At 37.5% G+C, this 19,080-nt stretch overlaps 1 protein-coding gene across 1 annotated transcript in view; it reads right to left on the bottom strand.

Moving 5' to 3' along the window:
• The window catches only part of ADAM23 (ADAM metallopeptidase domain 23), a 160,975-nt gene that overhangs the window by 31,176 nt on the left and 110,719 nt on the right, over positions 1-19,080 (bottom strand). Inside the window, exons 8-14 of the mRNA XM_064586977.1 lie at positions 16,289-16,365; positions 13,986-14,051; positions 6,648-6,719; positions 4,490-4,653; positions 3,499-3,583; positions 2,458-2,548; positions 36-84 (exon numbers count right to left, since the gene is read on the bottom strand). Coding sequence (XP_064443047.1) covers positions 36-84; positions 2,458-2,548; positions 3,499-3,583; positions 4,490-4,653; positions 6,648-6,719; positions 13,986-14,051; positions 16,289-16,365 — 604 coding nt within the window. The remainder of the gene's footprint in view (positions 1-35; positions 85-2,457; positions 2,549-3,498; positions 3,584-4,489; positions 4,654-6,647; positions 6,720-13,985; positions 14,052-16,288; positions 16,366-19,080) is intronic.

The raw sequence follows: 19,080 nt of genomic DNA, 5'->3' as shown, positions 1-19,080 counted from the left end.
GGCAGATATCAAAGGCACGTATAATGAAAATTTACCCTGTTTCCTCCATGATGCAGCCACCCCAGGATTCTGTGCAGTCACATTCTAGTCCAATGAAATAACAAGAAGCAACAGAAGAAAAGAAAAACAACAACAAAAGTCACGTCTTTAATTTGCATTGCAACTCTTGAGATAATTCCTTATTCCCAATTCCATGTCATGTAGATACAGAATGTGAAGTCTCACCAAACAAAATCTATTTCCATTCAATCAATATTTCTTTATATCCTTTCCAGAAGTACAGGTTGTTTCCTAAGACAACAGCTGGTGAGAAATAAAACTGTCACTCTCTTCATTTTTGTAACTCAGAAAACTCAATTGAGTTCCCAGTTCCAATGTTTAATGAAAAGTAGCCTGGTCTGGAAGTGAAAAGCCTGAGTTCTAGGCCAAGTTCTACCTGAAAGGCAAGTCCTGCAGGCAAGTGACTTAGTATTTCTTGGGTCTCAGTGTTTCCACCTTGAAAATGGAGAACAGCCTCTCTGCCTGTCTCCCAGAGTGGTTCGGGGGCTCACACGAGATGAGCGGTGATGCTCTATTGCACACGTCATGAGGCATCACTGAAGCCTGCCCAACAGAGCACGCTGGAATTTATAGGACAGAATTCCATTTGCTAGATTCAAAGTGAGGTTTGGCCAGAGACTTGAAGAACACTACACTCAAAGGTTTAGGAAAAGAGAGCATTCCAAAATAAAAGTGTAAGTCACTGAAATTAAACAACAATCACAAACTCAACCTAGATGCCAGAGACTGACATACTGATATATCGTACGATGGGCTGTTCTTTTCATTTATTTTTTCCCATTCTCTTTTCTATCATAGACAGACATATTTTTAAAGAAAGACTTCCAAATGGATTTTTTAAAAGCCAAAGTTCAGAACTAAAGAACTATCTTCCTAAACAAACAATTCACAAAGGATTAAAACATTTTAGGAAGGAACTACTCCGGGCATCGGTCCTGAACCCCTGCTTCTCACCCCACCCCCTCACCCAACTCCATAACATCTCTCAGCTGACCCCAGCGCTGGCCTCTTCCAGCCCCCAGGGTTCTCAAACAAGGTCATAAACCTGGTCCCACTCCTTTCTGATACTAAGGCCATCCATCCCAGCTGATGAAACCCAAAACACCTCCTTTAACATATACTATGCGTTTCCTTGGGAAAGCAAATACTCTGAGCAAGATATTAATAAATGAAAGTTTGTGGATATTTGCTAAATGCCACCAGACTTAATATACCCATCAAGTGATAACTTAATACACCCACAAAGGGAATTGAGAAGCTCCTGGATACATATTTTGTTTCAAGTTTCCATAACACTATGCATTAATGACAATTATTTGATAGTTGTCAAAAAGGTAGAAAATGTAGGATAATGTTACAGTAGATTTTTGTCCTTTTCTTCCTCGGGAGCTGAGGTGGGCAGGGAGACCTTTACTATTGGCATCTGGTATTTTCACAGAGGGGAGCAGACTTCCACTTAAGAGAACAATTTGAGGGAATACCTCGGTCTTTCTTTCCACAAGATCCCATTATGACTTTTGTGGGTCCTCGGCACTTTTGCCTGATGCCACAAGAAATGTATTAGAAATTGCATTTTACTACTTTGTTGGTCTAAAGAGGATATAATCCAGGTTGGGTTTTATCCTGATTTTTAAAGAAACTGAGATTTTTCATGGACTCCTAAAACCACTGTGGGCTTTGCGTACTTCGCCCCTGGAAGTCAGCCCTGTGCTTCCACCTTCCCCTCCTCTGAGTAACGAAGAGAGTGACGCCAGCAGTCACTGGCTGCATTTGTCCCACTGAGTGGGGCCTGGGGTCCTGTTTGGACTCCCTCTTGGCACTGCTGGCCCACGAGAGGCTTATCCCCTTCCACCCGTTCCCAGGCTTAAAGGGCCCTTACGGCAGGGCTACCTGTAGGGGAGGCTTCTTCCTGAGCCTTTCTGATGGAACCACGTGGGTGAGTTCAGTTAGAGGGAGGTAGGTGGGGAAGTTTAATTAGAGTGGGAGCTCCTTTTTGACACTAGATCTAAGCTATTTCCTGGTCCAGTTGTACTATTATTGACCCCCAGTGGAACTTTATTGACACCTAGTGTCTACACTCCCCTGCTTAGAACCCAGAGGGTGAATATCCACCCCCTCCCTTGAACCCCAACACTCTGCGATGTGAGAAAGAGCTGCTCCTCTTCTGAGAAAATGGGTGTGATTTTTATGAATTTTAAAGGGGAACTCCCTACAACCCGAACAGATTAAGAATTACCTTAAGTTGCTCATTCGATCGTCTTTTTTAAGAGGAAGCAGGTATACTACAATTAAACTCTCACGACTTAGGAATGAGAAATATTTATTTATTATTGACTGGACATGCATTATACAGACAGAATGGCACATGAAAGCGAGTAAGAAGGTCAATGTACATACTTGGCTTTCTGCTAGAAGGTTCCCATTGGATTCCAAGGTTTTGAGCCAGGCTCTGCGATAATACTTGTGCCACTGCCATTGGAAGACCATACTGTTTTTCAGAGTTGAAAGTGTGTGGGAGACATTTGAGAGAGTGCACAAAGCTAGTTATTATTTCTTAATCATCACCACATATCATCTCAGTTCCCTAAGTAGAGCCTCACAAGCATCAAAGGAGGGCATATGCTCCTTCTCACTTCTTCCTTGCAACTGGGCCCAAGAAGCAGAAAGCCTCTCTTCCTATGTGGCATCTCTCCGAACGTGATGCTCTCACATGGAAACATAAAATACAAGCCATAAAAGGCTATGCCCTGATTCAACTCATACCAAACCAAGAATGAATTCAACTTACTACAAATATGCCAAGAGAGGTCTCGACTGAATGACGGCTATTGGGATAAGCTGGTATAATATATTCTGGCATCGATCAGGGTTTAGATATAGTTGGTTCAGCTTTTTGGGTGCTGTTGCCAACAGGCGTAAGGATTTCCTTGATATAAATGAAGGTACTGGAATCCAAACAATGAGACTAAGGAAATATTTGTTTCAATGAATTCTACAGAGATATAGGTAGAAGGCATAAAGATGAAAAATTTACATAGGGAGAAAACAAAGATACTGATTAAATATAATCATAAACTCTTTGATTTAAATGAGTTAAACCTAACATGCATAGGAGAGCATGATAGCTTAAAGTTATCGGGAAAGGAATAATAAGTTTATAAAAACTTATCCATAGAGGTGAAAAAAATCTCTGGATCACTCTTTGGCATGCATTTGCCTGATAAACATGAAAAACCATCATTATGAAATGAAGCAATACTTCCTTTCTAACACCAAAGACCACTTTGGGTTCCACTTACTAATGAAAATCACTCATACCTTATTCTTATGTCATTGTCATTTTAAACAAGCCTGAGAGGGATGGAAATTAGGCCACAGGGAAGAAAGAGGTCAGATGCAAAGATAAAGCTCTACTTTAGGAAAATTGATCAAATTTACCTCATTCACACCAACTCCCCTTGTGCGAGAACAGACACCTCCGAAGTAACTGAGACTGCTTCTCTTATAGTGGAATGTCATACGCCTAAAGACAAAGGAAGTGTATCAGGAAACCAACACAGTGACCATCATACACACTCTCCCAAGACACACCTACTCCCTCTTCTACAGTGAACACCCCGAACTCATTCTTCCTCAAGAAATCAAAAACTACATTTTAAATACCTTTAGATTTATGTTGTCATAAATACCTTTAAATTTATGTTGTGTGAAGCAATGTCAGTTGAACAAACATTAATCGAGCACCTACTAAGCACTGACCGATTATTATAAATTATTATACATTGCTGATTATAGACTGAGAGAAAAAGAAGTAAAGAGCTAAGGCGAGAGGCAAGGAAAGAGGAATCTGGTGGGTCTGATTCCAGGACAGAACCTTGGAGGACTGTCTGAAAACAGCTTTGCCATGAATGGAAAAGGAAACCACCTATTATATTGAAAGACCATATGGTCATCCTTTTCCTCAATGATAAAATCTCAATTTTATTCAATGGTTCACCTCAAAAGACTGTATTTCCTGGCCTCTCTTGCAACCCTCTCTATGTGTGGCATGTGATTAAGAGCCAGGAAATGATTTGTTGGTAAAATGGATATGTGAAAGCTTTCAGGAAATCTGCTTTAAAGGAGCTAACTCAGCTGGAAGGAGGGCTCTTTTGAACTCCTCCATGACTATATTCCTGGTGCTTAATAAAGGCTGGTGCACCAGCAGCCACCTTGAATCATGAGTTGACCTGGAGGATGGAAAGCATGAAAGTAAGAACGTGCTCTGAAGGTAAATCTTATGACCATGGAACCACCGTCCCAGCACCAGACAACTTACCTCCCTGCTACTTACATAACCAGAAAGAAGAATCAATTCAAGATCAGTACACTGACATATAACTTAACGGATACAATAAGGGCATAAAGATCAAAGACCGCAGGTACATACGAGATGAGGTGCACAGCATCAGCATGCTGTTTGATACGCTGCCGGTATTTGGAGAACTCATGGAGCATCTGCACAGGGTTGGTGGTGATGTCAATATGATCCTTCTCAGTCCAGGTCTCTACAGCCACCAGGACAACCCTGGTATTGAGCTGCTCCTTGTAAATCTGAGGGTATACAACAGGACAGGTGCAGGAGGAAAACACTGGGTCAAACATGCACAGTCAGTGATTCAGAGTCAGTGGAAGGACAGGAGGGGAGGTGAGAGGAGAACATGAGGTCACAATTAGCTCATCATAAAGAATCTTCTTTCCTTTCTCATTTCCAAGAACAAAAAGAAAGAAAGAAAGAACAATCACACAATTCAGCCTCTCCTACAAGATTATTTTAATCCCAAATCAGCACATTTATTGGCCAGGCATCTCACTAGGGGATGGACAGTAGGGATGTCAAGATTCTAAAGTCTGGACATAAATTCATAACAGCGTTCAGTAAAACCACTCTCCCAAAGAGTGGCTGGAGCCTGACCTACTGGCTCATAGTGCAGTACGACCAGTCAGCCCAGCAGGATTGAAACAGATCACTAAATCCTTGGACCAGCGCCCAACAACATGGCTTACTTGTCCTTGGAGGCCCAGCGCCATGACACGTAAAAGAACAGTGGGAGGGAATCCTAGATCTGGGCCAAAAGAGGGAAAAACAGATTCATATCACCCACTTCCCCCTCACCATAGGGTGGCCTCACTCCCAATATTTAAACTGTATCTTTCTCGACTTTTGGCCCAGATGCTAAACAATTCACACAATTAAGCAATTTCAAAGATGGCTATCATTTTGTCCTATTTTCAAGCTAATTAAAAAAATAATGGGTGATCTTCGAACACACTGAAGAAAAGGAATATCATCATGCCTAAATCAACCCGAAGCTATAATGATTTTACAACAAGCGAGTTAAATGTAATGTCTTTTAAAGATTAGTTAGCCAGCTTCAGAACCCAATTCCACTTTGCAAGATGTGGTTCTATTCAATCATGGTAGAATGACCAACACAGAGATGCTACCAAGTCAACAGCTTTGGCAACTTCTCTTTTCCATATTCACTTATAGTCTTCTTCTGAGAAGACTGCTGACAAGAGCTGAAATTACAGAAGATTAATAAACCAGGTGTAAACTGGCTTTCAGAATTTCAATCCTAACTCTATATGGCTCACTATGACCATCCACCTGTATTATACCGTTACTCAGCTGTGCCTACAGGTATATGTTGTGAGTATTTACGTGATGAAAGGTTTGGGGACTGTTTCAAAGGCAGTTCTTTGGAGGAAATAAGTATCATTTAGACAGTTGGCAATTCATAAAAAGTTTTTTTTTTTTCCCAGTTAAGAGGGAACATACCATAAATATCAGATAAAAATAGATTTAACTGAACAAATAGCACTTTACATTAGAAAACAAAGTAGTATGCTATATTTAATCTATGACTAGCCAAACTGAACTATTTATTGGAACATAACAAATAATATTCACATCTATGTAATTCTACCTAAATCAGGAAAAAGGAAGAAAATCTTAAACATTATTCTCTGTAACTTACAAAATGAGAGGGGAAAAAATATCAATATGAATGATTTATAGAGCTAGAAGTCTTTGTAAGGAGATATATATCTTACTGGTTCAAATTAATTTTATTTGGGGGACTGCACTTAATTCTGTCATCTAGAAATAAAATCTGAAGCATTCACTACTAAGAAAATAAATGTGAGTTCTTAAAAAAAAAAAAATACTCCACCTCAATCAATTAGCTCTCTTGCAATATATTTAAGACAATAAGCTCAACTGGTCATCATTAACAAAGTCTCATTTGCCAAGTGTAATTTACACTCTTTTTGGCAGTTAATTTTCTCTAGTGTTTTTGTCCCTCTAGGCTGGGTGACAAAGAGGTCTAGACATCACTTAGAAGCAACACTAATGCATCTTTGGCATACCGAGAATGACCCAACTGCCCCCAAAACTTTGATAACACTACTTTTCGTGGAAGCAGACCATATATGTTTATCAGGCAAATATATGGAAATTTCTTAGCCAGATGAGCTTAAGGATGGTGTTTTTTATAAACCATCCCGTCTTGGGAAAATAGGTTCAAGAAAACTGGGATACTTACAGAATCCACAAGGTTGACCACGGACTTTGCGAAGTTATTGGTGTGTGCATGAGAAGAGCGATATTTCTTATACTGGGGGGAGAAGGATAAACCAGTTACTGCCAAATCATAATTTAATGGCAAATTTCAAACTTCAGTAAAAGCAGACACTTCACAGCAATAGTACAAATAGGGATTAAAAATAGACAATTCTGCTCGCACCATGTTGGATATAGTGGTGTTTTTTTGATTCTCTATTAGGCAGCAAAACTCCATCTAAAACACCTGTACCAGTTCCAAGTATGGAGAGAACCTGTAGAAATCTGTGTGAGAAGCTTTACACCAGAGAAATGAGTAGTTCATTCAGTCTTAATGTCTACAAATGCAATCTTCTTGTGTTCACTGAAACAACCATTACAGTTTACGAAGGGCTTAGCGAAGAAATTTAGTCCCAACTGGACACCCTTCTCCCTTTAAACTCAAGACCAGACACTGACCAAGAAAATTTCTTAGGCAGCACTTTAGATACTGGCCATGATATAGAACGCATTTTTTATACATTTTAGTATATTCTTTCAGAAGAATGCCTCCTCCAAACGAAGCCTTGGCTTTTGACTGTTTCAAGTCAGAACAAAGGAGGGACAAAAAGTAAAAATGAAGTGCGTGGATAGTTTAAGATTGTTTATGGTTATTTATGATTATTTAAGAAAATAAATAAAAATAAATTAATAGAATAATTCCACAACAACATCTGGAGGGCTACAGTTTTAGCAAAGAATACTGTACAGTATGTCTTTGAGAGGACATTTGAAAACTGGAGTCTACCACAGGGGGATCACACCCTCTACTGAGGAAAAAGGAAAACATACTCAAAACTACTGAATCAGATTTGCACCATAAATCTTTAAAATCTGTCTTTAGTAACATATCTTTCATAAAGATTAAAAACGGTTCTACTCTGGAAATCCATGAAATTCTTTTTTTTTCCTCCTCTGCCCACTTTCATACTATAAATTTGTCAGGCTCTCTTCATTTCATTCTCTCTCTACCCCAGTACTATGTTTTTTTTTAAACAAAGAATATATGTCTTCATGCTTACATACCTGGTATTTATTTATTTATTTATTTATTTATTTATTTATTTTAAAGATTTTATTTATTTATTTGAGAGAGAGCACATGAGAGGGGGGAGGGTCAGAGGGAGAAGCAGACTCCCTGCCGAGCAGGGAGCCCGATGTGGGACTCGATCCAGGGACTCCAGGATCATGACCTGAGCCGAAGGCAGTTGCTTAACCAACTGAGCCACCCAGGCGCCCCTGGTATTTATTTTTTATGCTACTTCATACAATGACAACCCATGACAAATGTGCAATAAATCAGTACTGTGTTATTGGTAGCATTCACTAATTTATTACCATTTTGCATTTATAACACTTACTATGATGTGAATGTTTATATCCCCCCAAATTCATATGTTGAAATCCTAACTCCCAAAATGATGGTATTAGGAGGTGGGGCCTTTGGGAGATGCTTTGGTCATGAGGCAGAAGGCTAATGAATGGGATTAGTCCCTCAAAGGAAGCTCCAGAGACCTCCCTTGCCCCTTGCACCAGAGGAAGTGGGGACAGAGCGAGGTGCTGCCTATGAATCGGGAAGCAGGTCCTCACGACCTGCTGGCACCATGATCTTGGGTTTCTCAGCCCCTAGAACGGTGAGAAATAAATTTCTGTTATTCATAAGCCGCCCAGTCTGCGGTGTTTTGTTAGATCAGCCTGAATGGACTTGGACTCAGAATGGACTCAGACTTGATGTTACTGCTGTCACTGTGCATCATAATCTGACCCAAACTGTCTCCATGTGTTCTTTAAGAGTAAACATCAATCTGTGCATGTAACTGGGCCAAAAACATCATATTGATCTAAGAATCTTAACGCACTTTAACAGGGTTTTCAAACCTGGCATAAAGAAGTTGCTGTAAATAGCTAAGCATTTTAAGTTGTCCAGCAAATTCCACACGCTAAAAAATTTCAAAGATATTTTTTAAAGTAAAAGCAAAAGCCTCAGCATTAAGTTCCTTTGGGGTGATGACAATATTAAAAGTCTTGACATTAAGAAGCACATATTACAAAAAGAAATGAAAAATATTAACTGACACCTATTCTAAGGCAGTGGTGTTATATACCTATGACAATTAACTTTATTTTGCTTCTGAATATTAATTTGTCCATTTTGGAGACTTCTTTTTGTAGTATAATGATCATGCGAAAATATGAGATGCAAGTTAAAAAATTAATGAAGTCTTTTTTGATGTTGCGATGTTTTTCACTTATTTCATATTTTTAATTTCCATGTCTCTGATTTCCTTTATAGAAAGCTCCATCTGCTGTGGGGTAAGTGAATTAGAAAGGGTCAAGCATGGAAGCAAGAGTCCAGGTAAAAGATAATGAAGGCTGGACATCTGCAGAGAGAAGTGGGTGGACACACTATGAAGGTAGGGTTCCCAGGACTTGCTGATGTATAGGATGTGGAAGGTGAGGAAAGAGAAGAATAAAGGATGACTGCCAGGTCTTGAATTTGAATAGCTGGGGGAATAAAGGTGACATTTAAAATAATGAGAAAGACTAGGTGAAGAGAAGCTTAGGACTAAGGGATCAAGAGTGCTGATTTAGAAATGTTAGAGATGCCTATTCAGTACTGAAGCTGGCATGCAAGTAGACAGTTGATACATAAGTATGGACTCAGGAGGCTAGAGGCATAAAGTAGAGAGCGATAAATTTAAAGTCATGATATATATTTTTTAAGATTTTATTTATTTATTTTGAGGGGAGAGGGGCAGAGGCCGAGGGAAAGAGAAAATCTCCATCCGACTCCCTGCTGAGCTCGGAGCCCAATGTGGGGCTCGATCTCACGACCCTGAGATCATGACCTGAGCTGAAACCAAGAGTTGGATGCTTAACTGACTGAGACACCCAGGCGTCCCTAAAGTCATGATATTATTTAAAGATTGAGACTGGAAGTGTTCACATTGGCAAGAGTTATAGAGAGAAAAGAGAGCCCAAAACCAAGCTATGAGCACTCCCATAACCCTAGAGGCCAGATGCAAAAGACTAAGAAGGAAGGCCAGTAAAGTGGGAGAGCTGTTGTGTCAACAGAAGCCAAAAGATGAAGAAAATGTTTCACATAGGAGAGCATAATCAACCGTGTCCACTGCGGCAGCACGAAAGAGAGTGAGAGAGCACGAAAGAGGACAGCTAGGGTACCCATGAGATTTGTTCACTTGAAGTTCCACTTAATTCAGCAGCTAAGATTTACCAGGATCTATAAGTGTTTCTCCTACAACAAATATTTGCTCCTCAAACTCTGTGAGGTGGGTTTTATTAGACCATTTTAGAAATGTGGACAGTGAGGTTCAGAGAGGACAAAGAACTTATCCAAGGTCACACAGCTGGAATTCAATGCCTACTCTGGGTTGAGATAGGAGATAAACTTTTCCAGCTAACAATTCTGATAAAATAGTTAATGTATATTCCCAAGAAATCACAGTTCTTGATGAGAACTCGTAATTTGTTAATGTGCCCATAAAGTATAGTGGTTTTTAAATAGGGTTCAAATTGAGATTTAAATTGAAAAATATTTGAGCGATAACACAGTTGCACTCGGACTTGTACGTATGGATACAGCAAAAATGTAAGCAAAACTTTTTTCGTGCACTTTAAAATATTTCAACCAATTTTCTATTAGAATAAGGCTTTTCATATTTATATTTAGCTCAAGTGGCTCAAAGAAATGTTTGCAGACCCTTATCAAGGCTATAACTGGCTTACAAATTAGCTTCCACCAGCTAGCTACCAAGATGCTTTCTACAAAATTGAGGGATTTTCCCTTCCTAATTGAAAGCCACCAATAACATGATGCTTGTTCAAAATAAGGTGTCTGCCTTTTTTCAGGAAGCCAATATTAGGTTACTCTGAATTAAAGAGATTAGCTTGAACATGAATGTAGGCAAAATGTTTCTATTTCCTGCATGAATGAGGAATAATTTTGCATACAAAGAAAAATGTGCAATCTCCATTTATGATAAAACTTACTTTCACATTTTGTGATCACTGAAAATAATTTACATTTAAAGTGACAAATTTATTTTTCCTTCCTGAACAATTACAACGCTTAAAGAAATTTGCTTTTTGAAAAAAATTAAAATTAGAGCTTGATTTTCCATCTTAGGGTGACAGTTATCAAAACAACTGTGTTGCCTCATCTAGCACAAAGATTGTATGATGATGAGTCATTTCAAGGATGATCATTCTAAAAGCCAACAGTAAAACTCCAGGTATTAAAAAAACAGATGTTAATTATTCTAGTTCAGTTTTACCTTCAAAATGTGAATTTCAGGACTCTGACCCATGTTCTGATTTACTACTTCTTTGTGGCAATCAAATTCAAAAACAATCTTCATTTTCTTCATTTCATATAAAGCACACCTTAAAAAAACTTTTTTCTCACCTCTCAAAAGAAGAAAAATCCTTATAAAATGACACGCTTATGTGGGACTAGGATGTAACCTGGTCTCAAAGCAAAAGGAATATTCTGTCCTATTAGCCCAGATGTAATGTTTATTTAAATAGTAGAAATCACTTAGGTAATTTCTTTCTACTTTAGGTATTATTACTACTCGAAAATAAAGCTTTCTTTTTATTTAATTTCTTACTATGTATTCCTTCCAAGTTTATCAGTGAAAATTACAGTTCTTTTATTCTAGTTTCAAAGATAGATGAACATATCATGACTAGTTCTCTCTCAATTTTAATAACAATAATAATAAAATAATTACTAAGGTTTACCCTTAACAAATTTGCTAGGATAGAGAAGGTAACTTTATCACAGAATATATGGTATAAAGTGCAGAAAATTTCCATATATGAAAATGATATTTTAAATGGGAGGGTGCTGTTTTATAGTCATAAGATAAAGACAAGATTATTTAAATGCTTCCATTTAAAAGGATTAAAATATAAATTCAAAGTATATAATATTTTTTAAAAATTATTGTTTCCTATTTATACAGTTACTGATACCTACTCTGATTGATGACAGTTTTAGAGTATGGTGGAACAGGAGATGTGGAGATCAAAGTCAGGGGTTGGAGAAGGGTTCTCTTCATTCCCAGCTCTCTGTGAAGGTACTTTGTGAATTTAGAGGCATTGACCGTATCACAGTTATTCCTTCCACTACTTTAAAAGTATTTGCATAATGGCTATTAGAGAAAGCGGAAGTGTCTAACGCCATAGTTTCATGCCACAACGCTAAGGACTGAGAAGTACCTACAAAAAATTTCAATGTCCCAATCAACAAAAATAGTTCAGATGAAAAATTATCTTGGGGTTTCAAGCAAATGTCCTTCTGAAACTCTTAGTTTAGCCTTCATTATCTAAAATGGCTGTGTACACATTTGGTTTTCTTTCTGACCAGAGAGGACCTCTCCTCTGCTTCTTCTAACATATATCAAGCAATACATTTAAAAGCTACTGGTAAATAAAATAAATCTGCATATATAATTAACAGGTATTCCACTGAATAATACTCAACATAACTGAACCAGTACTTGGCAATTAGTAAAAAAAGTCTGCTAATGTAGAGAATCAAATAAAAGTTTAAAAATAAATTAAGTCACCATATATTTTTTTAAAAGATTTTATTTATTTATTTGACAGAGAGAGACACAGCAAGAGAGGGAACACAAGCAGGGGGAGTGGGAGAAGGAGAAGCAGGCTTTCCCGCGGAGCAGGGAGCCCAATGTGGGGCTCGATCCCAGGACCATGGGATCATGACCTGAGCTGAAGGCAGACGTTTAACGACTGAGCCACCCAGGTGCCCCTAAGTCACCATATTTTTAAATTTATGGTTTCAAGGCCTTTTCTCGAGTAGGGTCTACTAATAGAATTTCACACTGTCATTTTACCCTATCGTCTACTAATCTAATTTGGCCTCCTTAAAGTAAAACAAGGACTTAATGATATATGCAAAGCAATCTGAATTTTTGTTGCAATCTTTTACAAGTTTGTCACCCATACCTGACTTTTAAGTATTTCTTAAAATAGTCTCATCTTTCCAGAAATATAACTCAGTTTTCATAAAAACAACTACTCTTTGTCTTGGTTTATACAATTTCTTAAATTAAATTATATAGTTACAACAAGAAGTACAACGAGCCTACACAGTCTGGGAGGTGCAGCAAAGGGGTGCTGGAGCCAGCTCCCAACAGTTCACAAGAGCGAACTGGATGCAACTTTTCCCAGCTCCTCATTTAGTGAGCTCACTCCAGTAGCTTGAAATCAGCCATGATGGGAGTATTTACATCACAGGTATCAGTAACCATTATAAATCAAGGCTTTTTTCCCCAGAGAGCTAGATGTTAAATATTTAAGCATACCCCAAGTGTTGGTTATACTTGCAAACACCCTACTGGACAAGACTCTTTAGAAAGCTCTAGGCTTCAGCCAACCTGTTTTACAAGGGACACGATTAAGTAAAACATGGTTAAGAAAGTTTCTACTCGGGGTGCCTGGGTGGCTCAGTTGCTTAAGCATCTGCCTTCAGCTCTGGTCATGATCCCCGGTGTCCTGGGATTCAGCCCTTAGTAGGGCTCCCTGCTAAGCAGGGAGCCTGCTTCTTCCTCTCCTTCTGCCCCTCTCCCTGGCTCATGCTCGCTTTCTCTCTCTCAAATAAATAAATGAAACCTTTTAAAAAAAAAAAAGTTTCCACTCTATTTTCAAGAACAGCCAGTGGAGGCAATAATTATTTTCCATGTCTTTTAAATGTTATTGAGATGACACATTAAATCACACTGTACTTTGACATAAGTAGCACAATATTACTCATCTTTCCAAAATTTAAAGAAGATAAATCATCAAAGATTGTCTCTTTGGATATGCCTTTATTATACATCTTCACTTCCTATAATTACATTTGCCACAAGTCATAATAATTAGTAAGAAAAAAATGTTCTCAGAACAAAGACATGGAATAAAATTAGAAAGTAGTGGCCAAATACACAGAAGAAGAAAAGTAGAGGATAAGAATTTTAAATGAAGGTATGTAAAAGATGTCAAACAAATAGTTCAATCCATTCATCATAACCACTAAATATTCATCTGTTTATTAGAGTTGTGAAAATTCTATAAAGCCCAGTGTTTCCAAACACCATGAAATAAATCAAGTCATTCAACAGTTCCAAAGAAACAAAGCATCTAAATATATTGGCCCTAGTAAGTAACAAATAATGATTCAATATACAGTGAAATGTATTCTTTCTTAAGCAAGCTGCCAGGCCTAAAACTCACTGATTCTTTATATTCTTACCGTTTTGTGATCATTAACAATCATAAGTTCCAAATATTTCATTTCTTCAAACACACCGCGAGATGGCTAGGGAAAATAAAAATATAGTCAGAATGGTGGTGGATATATCTCTGATGCTGACTATTAACTTATAGATTGACTTTGAATTTTTCAAAAAGAATGCTTTGCTGCCTACTTTATAAAAAAAACACGCTGGAACAAACTTGCTAAGCAAAATCGAAGACAGCGACTGTAAAGTGTGGATAAACATTCAAGTATTCAGAAAAGAACTGTATTTAATTATCATTAAAATAGGGGCACCTGGTGGCTCAGTTGTTAAGCGTCTGCCTTCAGCTTAGATCATGATCCCAAGGTCCTGGGATCGAGCCCCGCATTGGACTCTCTGTTCAGCAGGAAGTCTGCTTCCCCCTCTCCCATTCCCACTGCTTGTGTTCCCTCTCTCACTGTCTCTCTGTCAAATAAATAAATAAAATCTTAAAAAAAAAAATACTCGTCAAGATAGAGAAAAGCCTGTGGTATTTTTTTTTAAGATTTTTTTTTAAGTAATCTCTACTCCCAATATGGGGCTCGAACTCATGACTCCAAGATCAAGAGTCACATGCTCCACCAACTGAGTCAGCCAGGCACCCCCAGCCCACGTTATTTTTATATGATTTTCATATGTAAAAATATCCTAGAGAAAAGTGTATAGTATAATTCTGCTAAAATAAATAAATCTCAATTTCTTTGGCATTAAAATGTGGTAAAAAAGATTCTTATCTACTTAAAACTTCAAAGGAAATCTACTTAAAGCTCATTTAATAAGAACAGCACAGTACATGTGGAAAACAGCTATCAATATAGTCAAAAGAAACATTAACTCACTGGAGTGAAATTTTAATAATAATGTACTAAATCTTAACCACACAACTTCTCAAAGGAACAAACATTGATAATTACTATTTTCTAAATGCTTCTAAATTTTGATTATTCCTAATTTTAAGAGCAAGGGCTAAGCATTTTAATTATCATTTGGACTTTCTTTTTTCATAGTTGGAAACCAATAACGATGACTCTTTTTTTCTTTATGTACAAGGTCACTGATCAGTTTATATTTGATAGGGGTGGACTGTAGTGAAATGTCAGTAGCCTATATAAAACTTATTATTACCAACCACATCTTCAAGAGTGAGAAAAAAAACTCTAAGTAAAGGGCGCCTGGGTGGCTCAGTTGGTTAAGCGACTGCCTTCAGCTCAGGTCATGATCCTGGAGTTCCGGGATCGAGTCCCACGTCGGGCTCCCTGCTCAGCAGGGAGTCTGCCTCTCTCTCTGACCCTCCCCCCTCTCATGCTCTCTATCTCATTCTCTCTCTCAAATAAATAAATAAAATCTAAAAAAAAAAAAAAACTCTAAGTAAAAAACCAAAATTTGTATCTATAATCACCATAACATGAAGACAGGCTCATAAAAGAGAGGATGATTTAACCTGAAACTAAGTTTCTGATGACTGGTGGTCTAATTTTTTCACAAAAAAATACATTCAGCAAAACATTATCTAAAATGTGCAATTTTCAGTATAATTACTCATTAAGTTATCTAGTAAATTACCATGTAATCTATATGCTGTGGAATTAATTCTCAGTTACATAGCATTCACCATGTAATTACGAAACAGTCCCCATCATTACAGCTTTCTAATCTATTATGAAAAAGACTAGGAACGTAATTTCAGTTACAAAGCTCCTATACATTTATCAATACATGGGAGCTATCCTACAGTTGTTGATTATATAATTACATGATTCTTATTTGGTAACTGTCATGATACCAATGGTCAAATAGATCCTTAAGAAAACATATCCAGCTTCAAATTTTGGTACATCGGAGCTTTCAGTTTGAAAGAGCTACAAATAGCCAACATTTCAAAACCTAATACTACCCCTTACTTTTTTGGTGAACAAAAATGCTTCATAATGTTATATAAGCCATATAAAAAAAAGTCTGCTGTACTTTTAATAGAAAAAATGCACTGTACTTTTCATAAGAAAATGCTTTGAAAATGAAGCTAAAATAATACATTCCTTATATGCCATCAGGGTTCATAGGACACTGTAACCAGTTTACATCAAATAGAAAAAGCTGAATAAAAAGCAATATGCCTATAAGACGCAAACCATAGGAAGAGTTTAGTTTGTTGTTTTGGTTTGTGAAAGGATGTTACCCAAATCTCAACTGCTTTAGATATACTCAGATACTATGTGATTTCAGGCACACAGTTTAACTGAATGAAGTGGCCCCACCTATGGTTCAACGCCACACTCACATTCACTGCTCTCTTCCTTCTCCTTTTCAACCATTGTAATTCAGACAGAAAGGGCCACTGGTCTCTGCTTTCCATACCTGTGTAAAAGAAAAGAGAATACAAAAGTTTATACTTGACTGCAGTTCAATGGGAGTATGTTTTTAAAATATGTGAAAGTACTAAAACCAAAGCAGGAAGAAATAGAAAATTTGAACAGACCAGTTACCAGCATTGAAATTTAATCAGAAATCAAAAAACTCCCCCAAAATAAAAGTCCAGGACCAGATGGCTTCTCAGGCGAATTCTACCAAACATTTAAAGACGAGGTAATACCTATTCTTCTCAAACTATTTAAAAAAAAAAATAGAATCGGAAGGAAAACTTCCAAATTCATTCTATGAGGCCAGTATCACCCTGATTCTAAAATCAAATAAAGACACCACAACAAGAGAACTACAGACCAACATTCCTGATGAACATAGATGCAAAAATCCCCAACTAAAATATTAGCAAACTGAATCCAATGACACCTAAAAAAAAAAAAAAATCATACACCACAATCAAGTGGGATTTCTTTCCAGGACACCAATGTGGTTCAATATTCACAAAACAATCAACATGATATACCACATCAATAAGAGAAAAGATAAAAACCATATGATCACTTCAATAGATGCAGAAAAAGCATTAGACAAAGTACAACATCCACTCATGATAAAAGCCCTCTGCAAAGTAGGGCTAAAGGGAACATACTTCAATATAATAAAAGCCTTATATGAAAAACCCACAGCCAACATCATACTCAAGAGGGAAACACTGAGAACTTCTCCCCTAAGGTCAGGAACAAGAAAAGGATGTCCACTCTCACCACTTTTATTCAATAGAGTACTGCAAGTCCTGGCCACAGCAATCAGACAACAAAAAAGAAATAAAAGGCATCTATCTTGGTAGGGAAGCAGGAAAACTCTATCTGCAGATGACATGATACTGTATAGAGAAAACCTGAAAGACTCCACCAAAAAACTACTAGAACTGACAAATGAATTCAGTAAAGTCACAGGATACAAAATCAACGTACAGGAATCTGTTGCATTTCTATACACTAATAATGAAGCAGCAGAAAGTGAAATTAAGAAAATAATCCCATTTACAATTGCACCAAAAACAATAAAATATCTAGGAATAAATTTAACCAAAGAGGTGAAAGACCTGTACTCTGAAAACTATAAAACACTGATGGAAGAAATTGAAGATAACACAAAGAAATGGAAAGGCAATCCACGCTCGTGGACTGGAAGAACATCTATTGTTAAAATGTCTACACTACCCAAAGTAATCTACAGATTTACTGCAATCCCTATCAAAATACCAAAGCATTTCCATAGAACTAGAAACAACCAACCCTAAAATTTGTATGGAGCCACAAAAGACCTCAAATAGCCAAAGCAATCCTGAAAAAGAAAAACAAAACTCAAGGTATCACAATTCCAGACTTCAAGTTATATTACAAAGCGGTAGTGATTAAAACAGTATGTTACTGGCATAAAAACAGACACACAGATCAACGGAATAGAATAGAAAACCCAGAAATAAACCCACAATTATATGGTGAATTAATCTTCAACAAAAGAGGAATGAATATAAAATGGAAAAAGACAATCTCTTCAACAACAGCTTCGTGCAAAAGAATGAACCTGGATCACTTTCTTGCACCACACACAAAAATAAACTCAAAATGGATTAAAGACCTAAATGTGAGGCCTAAAACCATAAAAATCCTTGAAGAGAGCACAGGCAATAATTTCTCTGACATCAGCCATAGCAACATTTTTCTGGATATGTCTCCTGAGGTAAGGGAAACAAAAGCAAAAATAAACTATGGGGACTATCTCAAAATAAAATGTTTTTGCACAGCAAAGGAAACAATCACCAAAACTAAAAGGCAACCTACTGAATGGGGGAAAATATTTACAAATGACATATCCGATAAAGGGCTAGTATCCAAAATATATAAAAAATGGATACAAATTAATACCCAAAAACCAAATAATCCGATTAAAAAATGGACAGAAGAGGGATGCCTGGGTGGCTCAGTCAGTTAGGCATCCAGCTCCTGATTTTGGCTCAGCTCATGATCTCGGGGTTGTGGGATTGAGCCCTCATTGGGCTGCAGGCTGGGCATGGACCCGGCTTGGGATTCTCTCTCTCCCTCTCCCTCTGCCCCTCCTCTGCTGTACATGCACTCTCTCTCTCTAAAAAAAAAAAAAAAATTACAAAAAAAGGACAAAAGATATGAACACACATTTCTCCAAAGAAGATAACCAGATGCTCAAGAGACACGTGAAAAGATGATCAATATCACTCATCATCATGGAAATGCAAATCAAAACTATCACCTCACACCTGTCAGAATGGGTAAAATAAAAAACACAAGAAACCATAAGTGTTGGTGAGACTGTGGAGAAAAAGGAATCTTCCTACACTGTTGGTGGGAATACAAGCTGGTGCAGCCACTCTGGAAAACAGTATGGAGGTTCCTCAAAAAGTTAAAAATAGAGCTACCCTACAATCCAGCAATCACACCACTAGGTATTTACCAAAAAAATACAAAAACACTAATTCAAAGGGATATATACACCGCTGTGTTTATTGCAGCATTATTTACAATAGCCAAACTATGGAAGCAGCCCAAATGTCCATCAGTAGATGAAAGGACAAAGAAGATGTGGTACACAAACACACACACACACACACACACACAGGAATATTACACAGCCATAAAAAAGAATGAAATCTTGCCATTTGCAACAACA

Source organism: Mirounga angustirostris, unplaced genomic scaffold, assembly GCF_029215605.1.
Source record: "Mirounga angustirostris isolate CCGP_5_RB_7025 unplaced genomic scaffold, mMirAng1.0.hap1 SCAF_3, whole genome shotgun sequence".
NCBI classification, from domain to species: Eukaryota; Metazoa; Chordata; class Mammalia; order Carnivora; family Phocidae; genus Mirounga; species Mirounga angustirostris.
Note: the sequence above shows the minus strand (reverse complement) of the source record. Positions and strands in the feature narration are given on the sequence as shown.